At 37.2% G+C, this 23,890-nt stretch overlaps 1 protein-coding gene across 5 annotated transcripts in view; it reads left to right on the plus strand.

The window, feature by feature from the left end:
- LOC135467952 (LIM domain only protein 3-like) overlaps positions 1–23,890 on the plus strand; it is an 87,084-nt gene that overhangs the window by 16,191 nt on the left and 47,003 nt on the right. For all 5 annotated transcript variants that reach the window (XM_064745898.1, XM_064745897.1, XM_064745900.1 and 2 more), the window contains one exon: positions 14,064–14,171. In XM_064745898.1, coding sequence (XP_064601968.1) covers positions 14,064–14,171 — 108 coding nt within the window. The remainder of the gene's footprint in view (positions 1–14,063; positions 14,172–23,890) is intronic.

Raw genomic sequence — 23,890 nt, forward strand, 5'->3', positions numbered from 1 at the left:
TAGGCCTGAGATGTCAGAATAGTCCACTTAAGAGACCAGGAACATTTTTTCGTGCAGCCAGTGGTAATTGCACGTATCTTGGCATACTTCAAAGTGAACTCTAAACCTTGGCTTTATGCTCAGATTGAAAAAGTGTTTCAAAAGAAAACCAATAGCTTCCTGTTGATGCAGTGATGAGAGGGAAGATCAGTAACCTCTCGTGGTTTTGAAATATGTTGGAAAATTCTCTGAATGGTCTGAACTGTCTCCGTTCTTTGTAAATTGTAATGGTAAGTGAGTTTTATAATGGTAAGTCTGTCCAGAACAATGTTCTGTGAGAGTCTATTTCATTAAATCAGTCTGTTTTTGCAGGAACCTGGGACATCAGTGATCATGATCATTTTTCTCTGTCTTATTAATATTTATTTAACATTTATTAATATATTTAACACTTTCGGAAATTGAGCCTTTTAGAAAATAAACTTTTTTGAAATCAGAGTAGTTAAGGTGGCCAGAGACAGGATTAGCTTAAGCCCAATTGATGGAGAGTTGCCTAGCCCAGTATTGCCTTTCCCTGGGTAAGTTGTCTTAGCCTTTGTCTGTGGCTGGCCATATACATGTATACATGCATAATGTAAACATCCCCTTCATCCGCTCTCATTTGACTGCCACTAATGCTGCCAATCTCTACAATTCTGATACTTTGTTTGTCAGTAAATACATCTGCTCTGTCATCTTTATCCATCAAGTGGTTTTATGCTGGGATGAAATGAATTGACTCCTGTGACGATTTGAATGCAGTGGACAGTTATTAGTTTCTAGTGTTGATTCTTATGAGCAGTTCCCATCATCCTTTGCCAGCGACGCTTTCACGGGTATTGAACACTGGCACTCTCCCTTGGATAAAAAATCAAACAAGGCCTTGCACTCGGGAAAACATTATTTTTCATTTCCTATGATGAAATATTGTTGGAAGGATTCAGCCGCATCGCGTGACTAAATATTTGCCCAGATAAGATGCTGGGCTAATCATATTGAGCAAATTCAATAATGGTTGAGGTGGTAAAAAGCAAAGCCAATTTCTGTTGACTCTACACGACATGAACTGTGTAAAATTTGCTTGCCAATTTCATCCGATTTTGTTCTACTTCATTGACAGAATAAATTCAGATTAGTTTTTTCTCCCCTGTGGAAAGCCCAGCCTCTAGCCTAACACTATTCATGACAGACATTGGACGTTGGCTGAACTGGCCTGTTGATGGCCCGGAAAGTGTGACGGGCTCAAATGTCATAAACCCCATTAGAGTTTTCTCGACAGGTTAGCTCCTGTAGTCGTCGCTGCGTCGTGGATAGGTCTCACAAGACCCCCTCAATTACCCCCAAAGGCAACCCTGCGTATCAATCATTCTTTACCATCCTTATTACTTTATGATTGCATCAGAGCTCTGCAGTCCCTAAAGCCCTGTCCTGAATTAGCTTTTATTACTGGAAAGGTAAACTAGCGTGACCCTCAGGCTGGGTTAAATACCCCCACAGCTTCTAAAGTGAAAAACCATCGAAGACAAAAAATTCTATCAACTTACAGAAATGGATTTACTTTTATGCATATGGGAGTGGAATCTATTCCTGCACCCCCACATCTTTGCGGATAACAAAAATGAAAATGTGTTTTCATATTATCCTTGATTATTGGAAATGATGCAATAATAGCAAAAAGTAATGCAATCTTAGTACCCAGTTAAACTGCTAGTTCAGTTACTTGATTTTCTTTCACTCCTATCATAAACAGTAAAAGGAATAGATACATGTCTTGGCTTAATACCACAGTGACCATTTCATTTCAGCTTCACTTACAAGGACTAATAAAGGTTGCACGCTTTGCTCACCAAAAAAATACTACTTTCTGTTATCAAGTCCTTTGTTGGCTTATTTGTGGATATTTTAAAAGCATTTTTAGTGTAGAGAAAGGTAAACATTGGACTATTTCTGAAGCCTTCTTATAGGTATTTTGTGCAAGATGAAGACAAGGGTTTAGTAATGTAGACAACAGACTACTTGCATACACAAACATTTATTTTGGAAATTTTTAAAATAGCTTCTTATGTTTCTCAGTAGTGGACCTGATTGATTGCATGGGAAGAACAACAGTTTTGGGGCGGTTTGCAAAGAACAAACAGACTGATGTTATTTTTGTGGTAGCATAACCTGACAATGGAAATCTGCTCATACATGTGAATATTGCCGTACTCCACAGATTCTACATAGAACATGGTTTTTATAAAATAAGAGATAAATATGTTTTGACTGATTCTAATTATGTACTTCCAGTTGTTGTGCTTTCCAGCATATATATCATGATGAAGATTGGAAATAGTATTATTAACCAGTTTTCAACATAATTGATGTAAATTGTTATTAATATCATGCAGAACGTCTTCAATCTTTGATCAGGACCTGATCATGGCTGTACATTTATGTTTAGATGTGACAGTAATTGCAGAGGGAAACTAGGACTGTGTTAGTTCAAAGATGAGCTGATAGTTTTCAACTTTAAGCAGAAAATCTTCATATTTCAGCTGGTATGTGGATAAAACGATAGAGTAATTGACAGCTTATATACACCTCTAACTAACAACAAATTGTTTCATTTAAGAGATTTAACATTTGAAAGTGACATTAAACCTATTCTATTTGTTTTCTGAATATCAGTTAGTGTGTATCTTGTTCTTATAGTGATTGATATACCTGTACATGAAAAGACTGATTAATAACTGGCTGGTCGGTATTAAACTACAGGTATCCACTAATGGCCATCTGCCCACACTTTGTCTTAACTTGATGCACCGTAGTGACATTTGTAAGTAATTAGTATTGGAAAATCAGATCTAACTGTTGCGCATAGATCAGGATATGAAGACACCAGCTGTTTTGTTACCTTTGCGTATCACAGACAAAATAAATTATTAAGTCATATCCGAGTACAGGTGGCATAGCTTAAACGAAATCCATTTTCTTTGAATACTTGTCAGATATGAAACTGCTTAATACAAAATTTATTAAAATCTACCTTGTTTCTGACAGTTTAACTATATCTTATATTGTGTGTAATAAAATAATGAAGATGTAGTGTTTTCTATGTTAACCCATGCTCTTTTGTAGGGAATATGTACTTAAAAAATTCACCTAGAGAATTTCATGTGCAAATTCCAAAGACATGTTTTTAACAGTTGTTGTTGTAAAGTGACATGACTTGGCAAATTCCAGGGACATCTGTGATCAGCCAGCCAGGTGTTAATTTGTAATTTTCAAAGCTGAGAAACCTCTGATGGATTTCAACACGTTGCCAGGGAACTCCCGGAAAATACTAAGAGCCTAAGCTGTGTGGGTAATTAGAATGCTGCTCCAAGGTGTTGGAATTTCAAATTGTTTTTTCTGGTTGTAAGCATAATTATAGAAAGTTCAGCTCTGATTGAAAGCTTTTCCCCTGATGATGGCTGGTAATATCTCAGACATGCATCATAAATTGGGTAGTGAGCAAGTTCAGTACAGTAGGTGAGACAATCTTAGGGATACTTATTGTGCTTTTGTAGATTTATTGTCTTTAACCTTCATGCATTGATGATTAAGTGATAATTGTTTCTTTTTTGCCAGGATTTGAGGCTGTAGACAATAGTATGAAGGACTTGATTACCAACAGTTCATACCCTAGCTAATTCTTAATCCACCACTGCAGCCAATATTTTGAAGCATTCTTAGAGAACTGTGGGCTGTAGAGAAATAGTTTGCACAGGAACATTCATCTTTAACATAAACAAATGATTTTCATAATCATTGTGTGCACAAGTTCTACTGAAAAAGTACTTTAGAGGTCGAAACAGTTGAGGATTTACAGCACATGTATATATCATTAACTAAGCCAGGATAGAACTATCAGACTTTATGTGTCCATTCTCATTGTCACTTTCCCCACCAAGCCTCCCATAAGTCTGACTCTGACATAGCTAAATCTGGCAGGAGTGGCCATAAGTCCTCAGTCTGGTCAACCTGACTTATAATCACACTCTTGATGAGATTATGTGTGGTTGTCTTGCTCAACTTCTTTGGGGAAGCAAACCTTGGCTGGGAAGCTTTAGAAAGTTGATCCTGACTAAGGTGCTGAGATTCCTCTGGGGTAGAGAAAAGAGTTTGAGATCCACACATTTTCCCCCTTGCCACTCAGGATAGTTTAGAATCAAACAGACAAACCCACTTCACAATGCTGACATGTGGACATTGCTTGGCAAGATTAGACTTTGCTTGCCACGTAAACTGGAGTCTACCCATCTGCTCTTGTGGGCTCACTGTACTCTTGTTTATGTATACCCTTCTATAAATTAATGCTGTATGTTTTCTGTATTACCCACCCAATAAAGTACTGTTTATAAGAACTGATAAGTAATGCAGTACATATCACCCCCTTTGACATTAGAGTATGGGTGAATGCAAGCCTTGTTAGCTGTTAAGGAGGAGACTGGCAGGAGGCTGTGAGGGTCAGGCTTCTGTTTGATAGTCTGTAGAGTAGGGAGGTGCGGGAAGATGCGCACAGATTCTCAAACTCAGAGGTGTTAATGGGAAAGGGAGTGAACCCTGGCCAGAGTTTACAGCCAGCTCTATAATGATGTAAACACTGGGCCAAGTTGTTTTTGTGTTAATGAGCTGATTTTTGTCCCTATTAGTGGTGCTGTGTGTATTTGGTGGAGGAAGGAATAGTTGAGGAGTTAATGCCTAACCTAGAGAACAACTGCATGAGCTCAAGAAGTCATTCAGCACTTGACAGTCTTGTAAACTCCGTGTCATGAATGCTGTTTAAAACTTTCTGTATTAAATCTAATATTCTAGTGTAATCAATCCTCGTTAAGGTAGACCGGGACATGGCTTGCAGGGACCACTCTGCGGGCAGACTGGATGTTATCCTGGCTTGGTACAGCTTCTTGTGGTAACTAGCCCCAGTCTCAGCAGCGGTTCCTGGGACATCCCCTGGCTAGTTAATTGGGAGGAGAATGTTGGGGCTAGAACAGCAGGGCTCAGGCCTGCCAATGATCTCCATCTCTCACACAAACCAGGCTTTATGCTCCCATGCCTCCTGCCTTTATCAGGTATCACCAAATCATAACTCTTAAGAGCCGCGCATTACAAACAAATTTTGTTGTAATTGCGGCGAGGTTGACTTTACGTGTACTGGTTAGTGGAAGTCTGGGAGCTCAAGTCACTGTCTAATGAGCAATCGGAGGGCCCCAAGGCGAGGCCGGGCTAATTAGCCTCTTCCCCCTGAGTGTTAAAACTTATGACTGCCCACTAATGAGTCTCATTATAAACCCTACTTTCTTTCTAACATATTATTCACTGTTTGAAATGGCAGACTTATTTCACACTTAGTCAGACTTGGCTGATCTTTGCTGAAGCTCTGCATGCCCATTCTTGTGACCAAAAGTCCTGCTGGCGCAACCTGTGCTACAGATTGAATGTATGTCCACGTAAGCTAAATGCACTGTTCAGACAAATGAGAAGAGACAGACCCTTGCAGTGAGGCAGTATCTGAAGGTATGTGCGACATGACTTGTCATAGTTCACGTGTTCAGGTAAAACCGTCTACTAGTGCAACTTTGAAAGGACTGGATGAAGCATGTATATTTAAAGGATGTATTCTCTATCTGTTAATGTTAAATGAGGGAAAATATTGTATTTTTGACTTTTCTGTTGATATCTTACTCAGAATTGTTTTCAAAACATTGAAGCCAAACAGCCTTCAAAATGGATAAAAGAAGGAAATCAGCGTTTAAGATCAAATTGTAAACATGTTCACCTTAAACCGTGCCAAAAATATGTAAATTTTATCTGATAGTCAGCATTCCAGTTAGTATTGACCGGATTACAGGCCCACTTGGATCCTTTTATCTTTCATATGTTCTATTTATATAGTTTAAATTAGCAATTTCACTCTGTAATAATCTTATGCAATATGTTTTGTAGTAAGTGCAAATATGAGGTTAGTTTTGAGATAAATATCAAATGAGTATGTCAGTTTATTTTGCCAGTCTTATTTTGTGGGGTACAGCATCAGGGCTATTGGGTGCACTAGCAGAACTAATTTATTGCTGAATTTAAAATCTGTGATCTTAATCGGATGGTATAAAAAAAAAATATATATATATATAATACAAGCTGTCGTCCTCTTTCCCTCTCTTTCCTCTTTGGATAGTAGTTTATTCTCTTTACTGTTTTTTAATAAGTATCCTTATTACCACAGAGAAGTGGAATATGTCTCTGAACAAAACAATTTACATATTAAATCAATCAGAATGTGTTGTAGAGCGTATTTAAAATTAGCCCCTTGACCTTAAACGACCTTCAAAGGGTTATATTATGTGTCAGATGACAAAATCAATGGAAGCAATCATTTGGCCTGTTTAAAGCAGCAGTAACTCTTTTCCGCCAATCTCATTGTTTGTGCATTATAGCTTTAAGATGGATTATCTGTGTTTGATCCAGCAATTCAGTATGTGTGTTCTAATTTAAAATTTATTTATACTGGTACATTCTTCATCAATCTGAGAACAGTTTCGTACCATATACATTACACGTACTTATGTGTGCCTGCATGTATACACCTTAAATTTACTGTATTAAATAGTATTAAATTGAAAGTATTCCTATTTGTATAGAACAAAGCCATCCCACGATAGATACTGTAATTCATAATCACTTACTTTTTTACATGTCTGTTCTGCTTTTATTGATGTCCTATATTTGTTGTTAACTGCTTTCTATACTGGATAGTTTTATACCCAAACATAAATGTGGTGTATTCTTATTGAACTTAATAGGAGTGATTTGTCCAAATTCACTATAGGTGTAGGTGTAGGTGTTATCTTACAGTCTTTGCAGGACAAATTATACCAAAAGTCTGAATTCTGTTCCTGTTATCCAACTAATTTTGCTTTGGTTATTATACCCAAAACCTGTAATTTGGTGTATTAGTGCCAATGTTGCCGGGGTACTATGCCCAAATCTTGAATTCCATGCTTCATTTTACTGACTTAGATTGTAGTCAGCTCAACTGTAGACCATGTTCTTTGTAGGTAGATTCCCTTCATTAGTCTGTCTTACTGCTGGCATTATCACAAGACTGGTTTTTATGCATGTATTCATTTCATGTCACGTCGTCCGAGTAAATACCTGTGATAATTCCTAATTTGTCATTGATTACCTGTGCAATTAATGGACATTTGGATATGTGATATTGTGATTGATTGTATGTTGTTGCTTCACTATAAAGGCAATATTGTTGTAACCTCTGTTAATTTTGTTGCCTTTATTTTTGTCTATGGGTGTGCCTCACCAACTTTGCTGAAAAAGTTTGGGAAGAATTTGGATGAAATTTTGCGAACAGGTTCTACTTGGGCTTAGGAGCAATCTGTGATAGGATTCATCATGTTTGATATTTTTTTTTTCTCTTGTATTTGATTGAGGCAAGTATGGATACAAATAAGTTTTTCAAAATGCATCTACAATGTATATATAGTCTTTGTAAAAACGAATTTTGAGGGGAATGAAGTTTCCATTGGAAGAAATATTATTTGTGAGATTAAAAAGTTGTGGGACTAGCAGTTTCATAAAGTGTATTGAAAAACCTTACAGTTGTAAGAAATCATGTTTTGTACGGATAACCATGCATACCTTCAAGACACATAAAGAAGGATTGTGATTAAATGATGAAGTATGAAGAAATTGGTGATGTTTCATTTTGAGTGTTGACCACAGCAGCACAAAGCTATGATTATGCTAGAGGGCGTCAGCTTGTGGACAGCCTGGTGAGTGCATGTAGCCACTAAGGCTTCTCCAGACATTAGACAATTTAGTATTCATAGAAATTCATGAAATGTGGTGAGATATGTGATGGATATGGGGAATTGTGGTGGCCGGTGTAATTAGGCCTGGATTTTCTCCCCAATTAACCACTGCTCTATCCAAGCTCCAACTATTAACACCAACTGTTTAGGTTATCTGTTAAGATGGGTCCGTGAAATAGTGCCTGGATCATTCCTCCTCAAATATGACTGGAACTAGATCTGCATTTATGATTACATGCCTGTTACATTTGCATGTGTAAATTACAAGGATTTCATCAGCAATCCTTCACAATCGCTGCCTCATATTTTGGTATGTCAACATGCATCAATTCATAATTTTTCTCTCGATGCGTGTGTCATAATAGCAGTAGCCGAATAAATCGAGTGGAACTCCACGTCATGATTTCAACACAATTGAAGAGTGAGTGTGACTGAAGGTTTCAGTGTAGTGTGGATGCTTGGACATGGATAGCTGTAACATAAGACAGACCTGACGACAAACATGGGATAACTGAAAGATTTTGATGTGACATAGTCTTGGGAAGAGGCTGTGATCCTGGTTAGAGAGTGAGTACATGGCCATGTATACATAAACACCTGTAAACACTTCATCTCAACGTAAAAAAGCAAACTAGTAAGTCCAGTCTTTAAGTGAAAGGAATAGAGAAAAAAATGGTTTGTAAGCTACACTTTTATTTATTAGCGTAAAAAGTACTTAGATATATGTGTTTAACAATTTGTCCGTGTAATGAAGCCAAAATCATAACTCATCACACATAATTAATGTCAAACGATTATAGGGGGGAAAACATGGTGTCATATTGTCAGTCATGGTTGTACTTTTGTTATTGTGTCTAATATAATTCTTGTAGTTTGACATAGATGGCACTGACACAAACAGTATAAATACATGTTTATTGCATGTGAGTGGTAGTGTACAAAAGTTAAATATATCCATGTAAGTATAGATATCATGTCTTATGTCATTGGGCTTCTTTGCACATTAAATTATTCATGGTTTCTCAGAACGTATACCCTAATTCCTCAACCTTTTAACATGTAAAAGAGCAACTTTCCGTGCAATTTAGTTCATGCAGCTTTTATTATGTTCAGAATGGTCTATCAGTGCTAATGTGCAGGAGGGTTGAAATCAGGTACGTGCTTTGAACAAGATAACTTGATAATCTCTGCACCCTCATCAGATTGACGTTTGTAGGTAAATTACTTAACAAGCTTTTCTTGATCTTGGACTTCCACTATGCACATGTCATCATAGCTTCACCTTTGCACTACAGCGTTAACTTTACCTATGCTGATTCACAGGTTGTGTATTTGTTGTCAAATGATGAATGTTGATGTTTTTTTTTTTAAATTTTTTCCCCCTTTTAAACTTGTTTTCGTTGTAAGAGTGAATAGCTGTGTGCTTAATGTAGTGGTTGAAAGTTCATGAACTATATCAATAGGTACAGCTTTTTCATGAATGCCCAATTAGTGTTGTGAACGCTCTGACATAAGGGAAAAAAACTAAAGTGGAAATAATTTTATTTGTGACTGCTTAGCGGTGTCTGTTTTCTTATTTGTAAATTATCATGTTGAAATATACAGGCTTGACAAGTTATCAGAGAAAAGTGACTCAACTGGAAAATGAATTTCAATTAAAAGCAGGATTTCAAAAAAAAAGATTGTAATTGTTCATCTAGTGATAACAATCAGTGTAATTAATGGCTAAAAGTGTTGTTCGAGTTTTTGTCTTAATTAACTAACTCTAAAATCTGGCCAGGCTGTTTAGTGCAAAGCGTGTGGCAGGCTTATAGTGTAACATGGCTCAGAGTTATTATGACTGTACAAAGATTATCACTGACTTCACAGACTTATAATCATGGCAAGTGATCCCTTCTTCATCCACTGGTAAGTAGAAGAAGCAGAGGTTACTCATCTGCCCCCTGAGAGTGTATAGTGAATACTTTTTAGATGTCATTTCCATGTGCTGTACAAGCGTAAGGAGGCTATATTTTGTATGTTAATGGATCCAGTGTTATTCATGATCTTAGACTCCATGTTAAGCACTTCACTCTACTGTGTGTCCCTGCCTGCCATTGAGGCAGTGGCTTTCCATATACATTTTAAACAGATTACGCAGCTTTGGTACATGTATGTTTTTAGGAAAAGCTTGTTTGTATTTTAAATGTGTTGCCAGCAGATCTTAGGAAAAAAATGTGTCAGATAGATCAGACTGCAAGCTGGCAGCCTAATGGCAACCTTGTTTTTGTGATTCATGCATTGAACATTTCAGTTCTTGATCTGAATGTGTATTATACACTTCACTGGATACATTTAGTGTATTTTTCCAGAATAAAGGCAATACTGAAAACTAAGGAAGTTTAATTTTCACATTTGGCATATTCATATTTTTGTATGTTCATTATTTTAACAGGAAGTATATGTATTTATAGATATAGATGCACAGTCCTAAATGTATTCTGGTATACAATAGCACCAATGTAATTCTATTAACTATTTTATGCATTTATTTGTTTGATTGGTGTTTTACGCTGTACTCAAGAATATTTCACTTAAACGACAGCAGCCCTTATACTATATGTATATTATGTAACTGGCTGGTATATTCCAAAATGGACAGCCCTTAAATGGAATGCTTCATTTTTTGTTTTGAGGTTAAATGTCATTATCTAACAACTTCAGTGTAAATTATTACAGACCTGTATGTTAATACATGTGTGTATTATTGATAATGTACAGCCAGGTCTTTGCTAAAGTGGTTAAAGAAAATTAAGTTTAAGTATGGGTCTGTACTTTAGATTTTGATGAATGGTCTGTATTAAACATAAATATCAAGGCTCTAGTCCAAAAAAAAAAAAGATTTTGTATGCTTTGGTTTCTTGAAACTTAAAGATGTTCACCTGTTTCCCTAGTTACCTTGACTGCATAATATACTGTGTACTAGAATCATGTATTAATATTTGTACATCCTCTGAACAGGCCTTTGAAGGCCTGGAATGGCCGTATGTGACGTAATGGCTCTACACTTAGCTACAAAATGTGATGGATTGTTCTTTAAAAAAAAAAATAAAACAGGCAAATTTTCTCTCATTCCTTTAAACTTTTCATAGAAATTGTCTTTTAAGAAACTAATCCACTTTTATTCCCTCGCCTTATGAAGTAAGAAGAGGTATTGTGAGAGGGGGATCAGATGCTGTCGGTGGCGGTGTTGGTGTCCAGTTTTTGACCAATCATAGGATTGCAGTGGACACCAATAATACACAGAGAGCCAATCTTCAGTAGTACTTTGCATATCACAGACCAAGAATGTTTTTACCTCATAGCTCAACATTTTGCTCAGCTGTGCACAGGGTTGCAATTGCCTGCCATAGTGCATGGATTGCCAAGTACACTTCACGATTTGTATATCAAAGACTTCTGTGGTGAAGTTATTCACTAACTCTAACAGTGTCTTTTACCACTACAGTGATTTTCAATTGTTTCACATATGATACTGCTCTGCAATCCTTATGCATATGGTAAGCAGTTGTAGTTGTGACAGTATGATAATTTTGGCGAGATCTAATTTAATAATTGAAAGTCAATCATACTACTTCTTTTGGTTTAAAGGTCAATATTTGAATGTATCACATGACTTGAACATTATGCAGTTTTACAAACTGCTCAATCAGGCAAGCTACCTGTATTCTCTGAATGCCTTGTTATATTTATGATTTTGCTGATAATGTAATTTTTTTTATAGATGCAGTCTAGAAATTAAGTATGTCTTGTTGTGAAAGTGCATCTATAAAGCAAACATCTCATTTCTCTTAAGAAGAAATTAATTAAGCACTGATTTTTCTGCTTTATTCTCTACCTATTAACACATCATGTTCTTGGTGCAGTTAAAAAGAATTAAATGGATAGATCCATATTCATGCATTCTAGCACATCACCAGTTTAATTGTTTTCTAATTATTATAAGCAACTGATAAAGGATAACAAAAGAAATTGAAAAGATGTTGTTCGGAATGTTTAAGAACATAATATTGGTACTGTTATCGGCCATGTATGTATATATATAACCCTCCATGCATAAATGAAAGAGACTGACTATGCAAAATAGTGGTAACATATCTGTTTCGCATAATTGTTGGATGCATATCTGAGTTAAATTAGATGGGACTGTAGATTTCACAGAATATTTTTTTGTTTGAAATATTTACAAATTTTATGCATCAGAGTATATAGCACAAGACTGTAAAAAGCCCACTGCATTTTATACATTCAGATGTTCTTTTTTAAAATTAGAAAGACGATCATTTAATTGAATAATTGTTTGTAAGGTTTATTAGGTTGGGCTTTTACCTGTTAATACTAATTATGGCACAGCTTTTTGTGATTATAAGAGTACTTGCTAAAGCTGGGTTATTTTCTGCAAAACTTCTGTGGGTAATGAACACTATATGTGAGCATGTGAAATGTTATGTACATTTCGAAAAAAAATGTACCATGTATAATTTAACAGTGGGTTATATTTGAGGTTTTAGGAGAAGTTTATCACATATTTTCTTAAAGCCTGCATGGGAAACTGTGTCAGTATTTTGTCCAGGTGTAATTTTTTGATGATGTCAGTGCTGCAAATGAAATCTGACCAATCATAATGAGGTGCTCATCATAGTCATGAAATGATTGGTTAGTAAATTTTGTTGACACTGGTAATTCCAGCGGCATTAGTGTCAAAAAATATAATACTCAGTCTGTCAGTTAACTACTAGGGGAAATTATTGATTTTTGTGAAGTTTCAGTATTTCCGGTTTCACACTAGTTCAGAATTTTTTAATTAAAACAATCTAATTTTCTGTGGTAAAGCTAGGTCATGTAGCTATTAGTCTTTTTTGTGGCATTTAAATTATTTATGAACAGTTTTATGTGTGAATTTACACAATGCATATTTAGGCCAAATTTATTCAGTTTTATTAATATTGTATATTTTTTAAAACGTTAGGGGGGAAATAAGTGGAGAGCTCCTCTATTGCAGTTTCATATGAGAAATGAAATTATTAGGTTGCTTAAACAGGGTACAAACCTGCTTTTTGATACAGGAAAAGGCATACAAATCAGAGTAATGTTCATAGTAAGTGACATGTCAAGAAAGAACATAATGAATTGGGAGGCATCAAGAGGTCTCATTATATCACAAGACCATTATGAATGATTTTTTTTTTGCTACAAATTAAAATTCTTTATTGCAGTTTAGGTTACCTAGGTACAAATTGACGGGGGAAGTCCTATGTTTTTGTCACGAAAGCGACATTAGTCTTTGACAAGAACCAGTAATAAAGCAAGCCATATTTAATGGATCTAAATTTCGTAAAAGAGTTTTTTGTTGGCCTGTTGCTGCTCCAGCCTTTTAAAGCATTCGCTAATTGAGTTTGGGTTAGTTGGAGAAAAGCTGAAGCGGTTGCCATTTACAGCAATAAAAGCTGAATTAGTCCAGCCCTGGTGTGTTATGCTAATAGCCCTCAGTTTGCCCATATCCCTGCACAAAAGGGCCGTTTGCCTTTCACTGGCACTTTACATGGTTCGTGAGCTCTGTTGTGCTGCCACTCTGAAGCTGATCCACTCTGGCCAATTACAAGCTGTTATTTAGCCTGTATCCGATTAAACGGCCCTCTTCACACAGGTGTTGGGCGGGGAGGGGCTGTTGTCTGATAAATAATCCCATCGTTTGACAGTCCCTTATAACCGGGTGACAATAAGGCCATCCAAGACAGCCCATAACTTTACAATTTTTACTCTCAACTCCGTGATTTGTGTGCTCAATTGATAGATATGTCTTCTTGGAGAATGTTTTAACCTGAAGAATGTTGCCTACTGTATGGCTAATCTCCCTTGTGTATGAGGTAGCCCCTTTCTATCACAGGATCACTTAGAAAGGAACACACGACATGCGTGCGTTCAGCTGGCACAGTTTACAATCCTCTTTCCTTGGGTCATTTGTGTGAAAACGTCATGTTTTAAACCTTAAACATTGAAGTCGAGCGTTGTTTTACATATTGTGTTTTGTGCAATTTTGGATGTTACTGACGTTTCTGTGGTGTAAAACCTTCAGGTAGACACAGGAAAATATTACTAGCAGTTTTCACAAGATTTCATGTCTATTTATTGTTAATTGTTTTTTTGTGTTGATAGAACAAACTGAAGTCGAAAACCTGGAGATAAACCAAATAAAACAAGAAATTGCTGACACTGAAGAGATTGAGGACAGAGTTGAGCACCAGCCGGGACAGGACACAGAAGGTAGGTACCATCCTCGCACACTTCTTTATCATCACACCCAGTGAATCTCTCACCTCGCTGGCTGTAATGTGGTTTTCTGTCATTTGGATATGTCCCATGTCTGTGAATGTACTGTATATGACCCAAAATTTATCTATGACTAACTTCTGATTCTAAGTGGTTTATTAGTGTTAATAAAGATGGCATAAGCATTTTGGTTTTGGACGGTGGGGTGATACCGTGCTGTGAATATGAATTTAAGCACCAAAAGTAATATATAAAGACTTAATTTTAATATTTGCCTCTAAAAATGCGCTGTTAAGTCCACTGTTTGGGTCATATACAGCATGTAAGGTGCTGGCTAGTTTCTCTGGTTTTTGTGGGTTTTTTATCTGCTAAAGTACCTTTACTGTTTGAAATGAGTTAAATATGCCTGGATTTGTAAGCATTTGTGATTTTGTAAAGCGAGGATTGAAGGATTTTTGTTTCTTGGCAAAACAAAATCTGATGATCAAAAATCCAGCAGGTTTATGACATATATACACCAATCTGTTCCATGTTTATAGCTTGACAGAGTTCGTGCTGAAAGTGATAGTAGTGATAGGAGGTTTCCTCAGAATATTGCCAAGTTTCCTTCACCCATCGTCATGCTAGTCAGAGATATTCCCCTGAACAAATAACTGATATATGGGAATGAATGCTGATTGATTATTCTTATTCTTGATTATAACTCAAGACTTTTTTATGTATACGATGATAAGTTGTATAAGTGAGAGGAATCAAAGCACACTGGTAAACCACCTACCTTTGGCAAGTTACCGATGAAGTGCGATGTACATGCTTGAATGTCATATTGATGGAATAAATGTTAATAGCTTTGACAGTTTTGTATTCACATTCTGAAGCAACAAAAGAGCAGTATGCATGAGATGTATTACTCTGTGGCCAGTGAAGTACTTTTAATGTTGTTCTGCCTTTCTTAACGATGTCTTTGATTTCAGAAATGTCTCCTTGAAGGGAGTGTGAAGTAAATCACTTTAAGGTGAAATTGGTTTATCAGATTTGATTTTCAGATTGGCAGGGAGACAGCCTGATGCTGTGACCCCTGATTTATGTGCTGAGGCATAAATCTTCATTACTTGGGAAAGTTCTGACACGGCACAAATTACAGGAGTGAGGGGGCCTAGTGGTAAAGGCTTGACTCAACTTTGTGCAGCCAAACAAGAGGCCTTCACATCAGATTAATTTCATTTTGTCTGGCCAGTTTTCACCAAGTGGTTTCAGTGAAATTTGAAATTAGTTAATAGGAGTGAAAAAAAAATCTGCTGTGAATGAGTCACCTTAAGGCAAAATTTCTGAGATGGATTTATACAAGTTTGTTTTACACATGTAAATTGTTTGCATTATGCTGCCTTCATTTACTGCTGCACTAAGCAGGTAATACAACACCTTAGTGAACAGCCACTAATCTCTCTGCCAATCTCATTAATTATTCATCATAAATAATTAAATAGTTAAACACCGTTAACCTGCAGGGCATAAAACTCTACATTCTCTGGACTTGATTACTTCCTTAGATTTTAGACATAAAAGGGTGTAATTGATAAAAAAAAAATCATAATTATGTGATTATCAGTACATACACTGTACTACTTGAGGATGACTTTAACACTTTCCACAGGGTTTTAGGATACCGGTAAGGTAATGTCTATATTTACCAATATGTTTGTGAAGAGAAATGTGTTTTTAAGGTGTTGCATTGCTAAGTGAAATCCGTGTTAGCCATGAGCTGGCAACAATCTTGTCTGCAGGCTAGGACCTATATTCATCTTTACTGTGAGAAGCAGACGTGTAAGTGAATGTAAGCCAATGACCCAGGTGCTCCCATGTGTCTTCTTATTGTTCAGGTTTAATTCTGTCTGGCATGGTGTATTATCATCTGCCCAGTACTGAGACTGGGTCAGTGTGAGATGTCCAGCAGTAGCCTGAGTGACCGTTGGACCACCTGTATGAGTTTGGCTCACCTGAGGATTGGCTATGAGTGAGAAGTCACTCCGTGACTGCTTGACCTTCAGTCTCACATGTACACAGCCTCTAAAGCCTCAGGTGCTACCACTAAGATAAAAACCACAGCTTATTATCACAATCAGTTTGTCCTTCTTCACTATCAAGATGTATGAATTATTTTACGGACACTGGTCATTTGATCTGGCATGAAGCTGTGGTATTGTCTTTATCCATTGTGTGATCATCTATTGTTTGTACATAATAAAGCCCGTGTTTATGAGGCTACACACATACATGCACATGTAACCATCATATGGATTTTAGATTTCATTACAAATCCACGCAGACTGAATCGGATATGGTTTGTCCAAGATGCGGAGGATCTTGTGTAACTTAGGTCAGATTAGACAACACATTTCTAAGTTCTCTTCTGGCCTGACCAAGCATTATGCCAAAGCATTACCCCATCATGATAGGATTGGAATGTTAGAAAACGTGCTGGATAGTTTAGTGGAGCAGATGGGTATGAGGGTCATGGTGAAGCCGTTGAACTAATTGTGCAGCTAAGTTAAATGTGCTTACAGATGATAGGTGGGGCTTGTAGGGAGATTAGGGTCAGCTTCTCCACAACATCTGCTGCTAAGACCCTGGTGTCTCTGTGACTGTCATTAGGATTTAGAGATCACTATTGAGGGAAAGATTGGGGGAGAGGGACTTGTCAGAGGATGTGATGGAAAGTTTCCGTTGCTCTGTTCCAAAGAAATTTATTTCTTCATAAGTATAAAATATGTTAAACTTCAGGTACATTCTTGGATAGGACTCAATCAAGCCTTGGATGCCATTGTATAAGTGATATATCCTTGAGTACGGCGTAAAAAAAACAATCAAATAAATAAATCAATCAATCAGGCTTTGGTGAAAGAGGTTACTTGTAAGACAACGCACTCTAGACTTATAACCATTGCACCTGTATATGGTTTGGAAGTTGTTCACTCTTTACTCTCTCATTGGCATTCTTATTGTTAAAAGCAATGCTTAAGGAGTATACTATAAAATCTGATGCACCTTTGTATTTCCTTGGTGTGCATCTCTGAAATAGATCACTTGTGTAGCACAGGAATGACCAAAGTAGATATTCTAAGGTTGTCTCAGTCCAGAAACCGATGGATGAGTTGGACGACGGGATCATGAACTTATAGTAGTTCATCAGATTTATTTTAACTCCATCATTAATTGGTGTCTAGCTAGATTGTAGATTTGAATGAAAGCAGAAAATCTCTGTGTTCTACTGCAGCATAGGATTTTTTTGATAGTCCCATTAAACTACAGGAATTACATAGATAAAACATTGTACATCTACAGTTTCTTTAGTTCCTGGCTGGAAAAGAATGATGTCATTGAAGAAAAAAAAAAGCATTAGAAGATTGTAATTAGTGTCTGTTGAATGTATGCTCATGTTTTTATACCTGATTGCTTCCCTCCACCAGGACATTCAACCAGCCAGCAGACCGTTCATTAAAACTTTCTAGTAAACTTTGTCGAAACCATCTGTCCATGGTGTACCAGTTTTCTGTCAACAATTAAAATCCTTTCACCACAGCAGATTCCCTGCAATTTCCTGCCCTATGTTATTTTCCCTAATTTGTGGGATTGTGTCTGCAGACGGGGCCCAGGTATGCAGGGAGTACCCTGGGAGGAGGGTAGCAGATTGATGGGGTAGTGCAGGCTCAAGTGGAGGTATATGATGAGAGAGGAATGGGCCTGTCAACACACATGTGCTCAGTTAATTGCCCGCCTAATTGATGTAAACATGATCAGTCTGTAAAGCCCCTCTCTGTTGCTAATGGGAAACAGATTTCCCAGCAAGAGGTGGGATCAAGGGAGACAACTTAGGCGTGGTAAATGAGTTGTTTTTGTAGTTCTTCACTTTTTGTTGAACTTAAAAGTCCTTTGTGGCATTTGGCACATTTTGTAACTTTCACTTGTTAGGAGAAGAATTCATATTAAGGATTAAGATGAAGAACTTAATATGGTTAATCTTAGTAACCATTCGGTGGAAAGTTCGAGTTTAGTACATTGTGTTGCATTTCTTTAAATTCTTACACGTAAGTTACTCTGTTATCTTAATTGCACATGTTTGACACTGACTTTAACAGGATATACGTACTTATAAATGTAGTTAGATGTACACACAGAGCTGGTTTGATTGTTTTTGCTGGCAGCTTAGCGCTTGAGACCTTAATGTAGTACATGTATTGAGACTTGTCAGATGTTGGGCTGAGGCTATGCTCAGTTTCTTCCACTCATAATTCTCACTGCCACCATTCAAATAGAGATTTAACGTATACTTTGACGAGGCTGTTGATCATACTGACTTTATTTAATTATTCCTGGTTTCCTCCCACCATAATAAATTCAAATAAATACCTGTAACTATATCATTGAATTACTGACTACTTTTTCAGTTGTAGTTTTACACCAAACAAGTAGTACAAGTTCAGTCTAACCAGTTGTACATTGTAGAATGACATTGCCCGAATTTGAACCTCTTGCACTGTGACTTAGCAGCCTTAGTACTTTTCTATCTGAGTTGGAAAAGAAAGAACTAAATAACATTGTTCATCTTATTTTTGCAAGCATACAACAGGAGGAAGTAAAAGTTTATATTTATTGTGATTTTACAGCTAGAGTTGTGTCACAGTATGCATGTCAAGCTAAGTTGAAAAGTTAACCCACAGTGTTAGTGATGGACTTGTACTTGGTTTAACCCAGGCTCTTCAGATGGTGGTGGATTGCACTGTCACCTCATCCCAGACACAGAGCAGTGAGGGGGAGAGCGGGGTCATGGCCTTAGAGTAGTTCATCAGCTTCATTGTTACTCCATCATTAGCTGGTATTTAACAGAGGAAAAGATCGCCATTTTGAACAAAAGCAAAAAGTCCACTAATTCCACTTCATCTCCATATTTTGCCGCCGTGGCCTATTATGTTGTATGATTTATTGCAGACGTCCAGTATTGGGCAAACAATACCAGAGATAAGATCTCTCCTGCTCCCTCTCCCAATACCCTGCTGATGAGTTGAAGCTCCATAATTTTACCCACTCCCATTCATGGCAGGTGGAAGAATCAAGCGTAATTTCCTCCCTCCCTCCCTAAGATGCTGTCTCAGAGGCTGCTATCAGTATCTATCTCTGGGAGCCACGGGGATGGAAAAATTCCCAATTTCCTGGCTACTGCAGTAATAGGAATTCAGTTGAGTGTCCATTGTCCACTTTGCTTTATTAAGCATTCATTTTCCTCTCACACAGTGGCCAAGTAATGAAACTTCCTCTGAGTTGTTCCCTTAGTTACGGAAAGACCCTAGAGAAATTGGTATTTGTTTTGTCCCCTTGTTAATTGTTTTTCTAGTGTACGCCATATTGAATGGGAATAAATCGCAGTTAATGGGCAGCAGCAAAGTTTGATACAGGAGCATTTCAAGTGTGAAATAAAGGCCCCCAATGTAATTTTGGCCCCTTGTCATGTGTGAATTTGTTATTGTGATGGTAATGGGAGTTGTGGGTTTGCCTGGCAGGCATGGGGGGAAGTCCAGGCAGGCTTGGCTGGGCTGATGGGGGTCTCGGGGTTCCATGAATAAATCACCACTAATGAGTGATCTCTTCAGATTAACACCTCTCTCTAGCCACAGTCTGACTCAGTGTCAACAGTCCCCGATGTACTTACATCATCCACCACCACCATAAGCCCTTAAGCTCTAACCTCCTGTTTGGTACAGTACATGGATCTTCAGTCAGTACCTTAACCCTGACCTAGGTACCTTCTAGGTTTCCAGAGTGGCCTGGACTAGGGTCATTGAGGGATGGTCAAACATAATTGGTGAAGTATATGACCACTTGACATTGCCATTGCCATTGCCAGTTCAGTGCCTGAGTGTGGACTTATTCGTGTAGATGAATGTACAAAGTTACTTTTTGGTGCATGGGATTCCATGCCCGAAATTTGTGCCATGATAGGGAAATATCAAGTTCAAAGTCATTTGTTGCTAAAGGTAAAAATAGTCCCTCTCTATTATGTGGCTTGTCAAAAATGTTAGGCAACTTTGTTGATATTAATTTACCGATAACCTGTCTCGCCATTTTCTGGATACACAAATCTGTCCTTTCAACGACAACTTTCCTTCAACAACTTCTCAAGTTCACAGGTGTTCTCCGTCATTAGTTTACTGTAAATAAATTTTGTGAAATTTCTTATCAGGCTCCCGTCCTATAGTAAGTATAATAAAAAATAGTTGCCTAACACTTCTGACAGTTACTTGGAACAGGAGGACATTTTCTACCTTCAGTGATAAAAGAGCGCAAACTCGAAACTCCCCAGTGGTACATCTTAATATCTTTCAGGATGACTTTCTGAACAAGTTGTAATTTATTATTAGGAGCACATACTCAGTACTAGAAAAATTGAAAAGTGTTTCATACAACGTCTCTGTACAAGTTCTAGGACCTGGCTAGAAGTGCATATTCACATGTAGTATTTCACCCATTTTTGCAAAGAAAGGAATGCAGTACTGGCAGAAGTGGTGGTTGTGTACATGCGTGTACTTCCATGTAAGGCTGCATGAAGTTTAATTGTTGAACAGGCCCTAGTACATCCAACCATTTTACAACAGTTAGAGATGCACACGTAGCTAAACATTTGATGATGCTGTAATATGCGTTCTGTATGCATGTATATTTGTACTCTTTTTACCTTCCAACACAGAACACATTAAACTTGAGTGAGTCAGTTCTTAGGGTTTAAAGTCGTACCCAACAATTTTTCATTCATGATGACAAAGGATTCCTTAGAGCGTATGTAATATGCCTCCTTGTTGCAGGATGAATTTCCACTGCTCCTTTATTCAATGCTGCTTCACTGAGACAACTTTCCTGAAGGCAAGTAAGCCAGCCCGCCCGATACTGATATGGGTCAGCCAGTCATTGCACTATCCCCTTCATGCTGAACACGAAGCAAGGAAGTTACAAATTCCTCTTTTTTCAAAATCATAGGTGTGACCCAACCAAGGATTGACCCTGGATCTACCACCCCCAAAGTGGACAAATACAGCTATGAGAAACTGTTATTCATTACAACCCACAACACACTATAATGCAACACACAATACACTATGACACAGCCCAAAACACACTACATTACAACCCACAACACACTATAATGCAACACACAATACACTATGACACAGCCCAAAACACACTACATTACAACCCACAACACGCTATAATGCAACACACAATACACTATGACACAGCCCAAAACACACTACATTACAACCCACAACACACTATAATGCAACACACAATACACTATGACACAGCCCAAAACACACTACATTACAACCCACAACACGCTATAATATAGACAAGACAAGATGTAATACATATAACAAGAAAATAAAGTAAAATAACCCTAGTACATACACTTTTTAGAAATACAACCTTCAACAGCCTTAAATTTTAAACACCCTCTAACTTAGCATTCAGCACCTACTTGTATCGGTTCAACAGACGTCATCCTCCAACATGGCCCTCAACTTGTATTTCCAGGACATATTAGTAATGCTTAGTAAGGGAAAACCTAATTGTGGTAACAACTAATGCAAAACTTAATGCGCTAGCGCAGCGTAATGACCCAGGATTCTCTCACCAATGCGGTCGCTGTGAGTTCAAGTCCAGCTCATGCTGGCTTCCTCACCGGCTGTACGTGGGAAGGTCCTCCAGCAACCTGCAGTTTGTCGTGGGTTTCCCCCTGGGTCTGCCCGGTTTCCATCCATCATAGTGCTGACCGGCGTCGTGTAAGTGAAATATTCTTGAGTACGGCGTAAAACACCAATCAAATAAATAAATAAAACTTAATGTACCCCTGTGAAAACTATCATTCATTTTTCTTTTTGGCAGTAATTGAAGTTATTTACAGAACGAGATGTACAGCGTGGCTTAAGTCATTAATGTATTTGATGTGTGTAACAACTTACAGTGGGTAGGATTCACATCTCATCGATAACAAAACCCTTAAGGATGTCTACATAGAAACTTTATTACATGAGGTAATATCAAAGTATTACAGGTGTGATACTAAATTTGGCTGATTTTTAGATCTTCTATATGGTTCAGTTTTGTGCTGTGGTAAGGTACATATAGCATGTAATATTATGCTTAAAATACAATAACGGTTTGAAAAGAAATTAATGTACATGTGCAAGCATGTAAATCATTCTGATCAAATACCATTGCATTTACTTGATGTCTCCTCATGGACAGAACATATACTCTACTCAGAAATGTTTTTTGCACTCAATTTTATAAATTCTTCTACACAGATTTATTTTGTGTCTCATGGATTTGTGTCTGTTTGACAAGAAAAGTTAACGTCGGTTACTATTGTACAAATTTTATATGATCTTTCATGATACAAGCTTGAACTTGAATCTCTGGCAACTACTGAAAAATTCAGATACTTTAGGACAAACAAAAAAAAAAGAGTTCCTAGAAGAAAAAACTGAAACAGATTTCTTCTTTTTTTTTTCACAAGAAATGGAATCTCGAATTTGCCCCACATACAATCATGAGTTTTTTGTTTTCTTTTTTTCTAGATGTATAAGTTTACCTCGATTCCAACATTCCAGCTTTCTGAAGCTATGTTCTTCAACCATAAAACTGACTGGCATTGATTAGGTCAAATATTTTTATGGCATAAAACTGCAATCAAATAGATAAAATAAAGATTTAATTTTTAAATGTCATTGCTGTACATTTTGTAATATTTCTTTTCTGAAATTTCTTGACTGATACATGTATGTTGTCAACATTGTTTTTTGGTTAGGTGTGTAAGTATGAAAACAGTTGCTCATTACAAATCTGTATACCTACACAAAGATTGATCATTGGCCCTAACTATATGTACGTGTGATGACAGGCTTTAGAATAGGAGATGCACATGTACATGTTAGAGCATAGAAAAGAGCAGTCCCATGTTCACATTGTCATCTTTTGCTATGGAGAACCTGATAGGTTTATGTTACTTTCTCTCGTTAACGATTACACAAGGCTTCAGGCAACAACTGGCTCGTTATTGATATGTTATTTTTACCTGTAAGGATTCTGCAGTTACAGTCGGTTTGACAGTCACTGAAATAAATGCATCCTCCAAAGGAACCTGTAATAAATAAGGCAGTATTAAGCCAGGTAGTTGAAGGTCTTCATACAAGACCATTAGTATAGTCCTCTGCCTCTTCAGCTGCTTAGTCATTCATCTCCACAGATGCTGCCAGCGTCTGCCTTCTTTTCCTAGTCTTGCATACTCGTCTCTACATACTGCTTCGAAATGTTTTGTTCTTGGAAATATGTCGTAAAGAAAAAGAGCTTTGGAAACACTGTGGTACTCTATAGAAAACCCTTTAAAAAGGAGTACATTTAGTTTATGGAATGTAAAAAGAAAATACTGACCTTTGATTTTGTGCTCTCTGTTGAGTACATTTAATATCCATTTTCTGTCGTACAAGGCTGAGGAAGTCCATCTGGTTATTATGTGATAAATTAATTCACAGGAATTCCTGCAATATTGAGAATTTTATAATACACAGATGCGCATTTAAATCTTACATCTAGTTGGTTTTATAACTTTGTACCCAAACTTTCCACATTTGATCGTCTTTACGTTTACATGTAACTCAACCTAC

The sequence above is a fragment of the Liolophura sinensis genome, chromosome 6, assembly GCF_032854445.1.
Source record: "Liolophura sinensis isolate JHLJ2023 chromosome 6, CUHK_Ljap_v2, whole genome shotgun sequence".
NCBI lineage: Eukaryota > Metazoa > Mollusca > Polyplacophora > Chitonida > Chitonidae > Liolophura > Liolophura sinensis.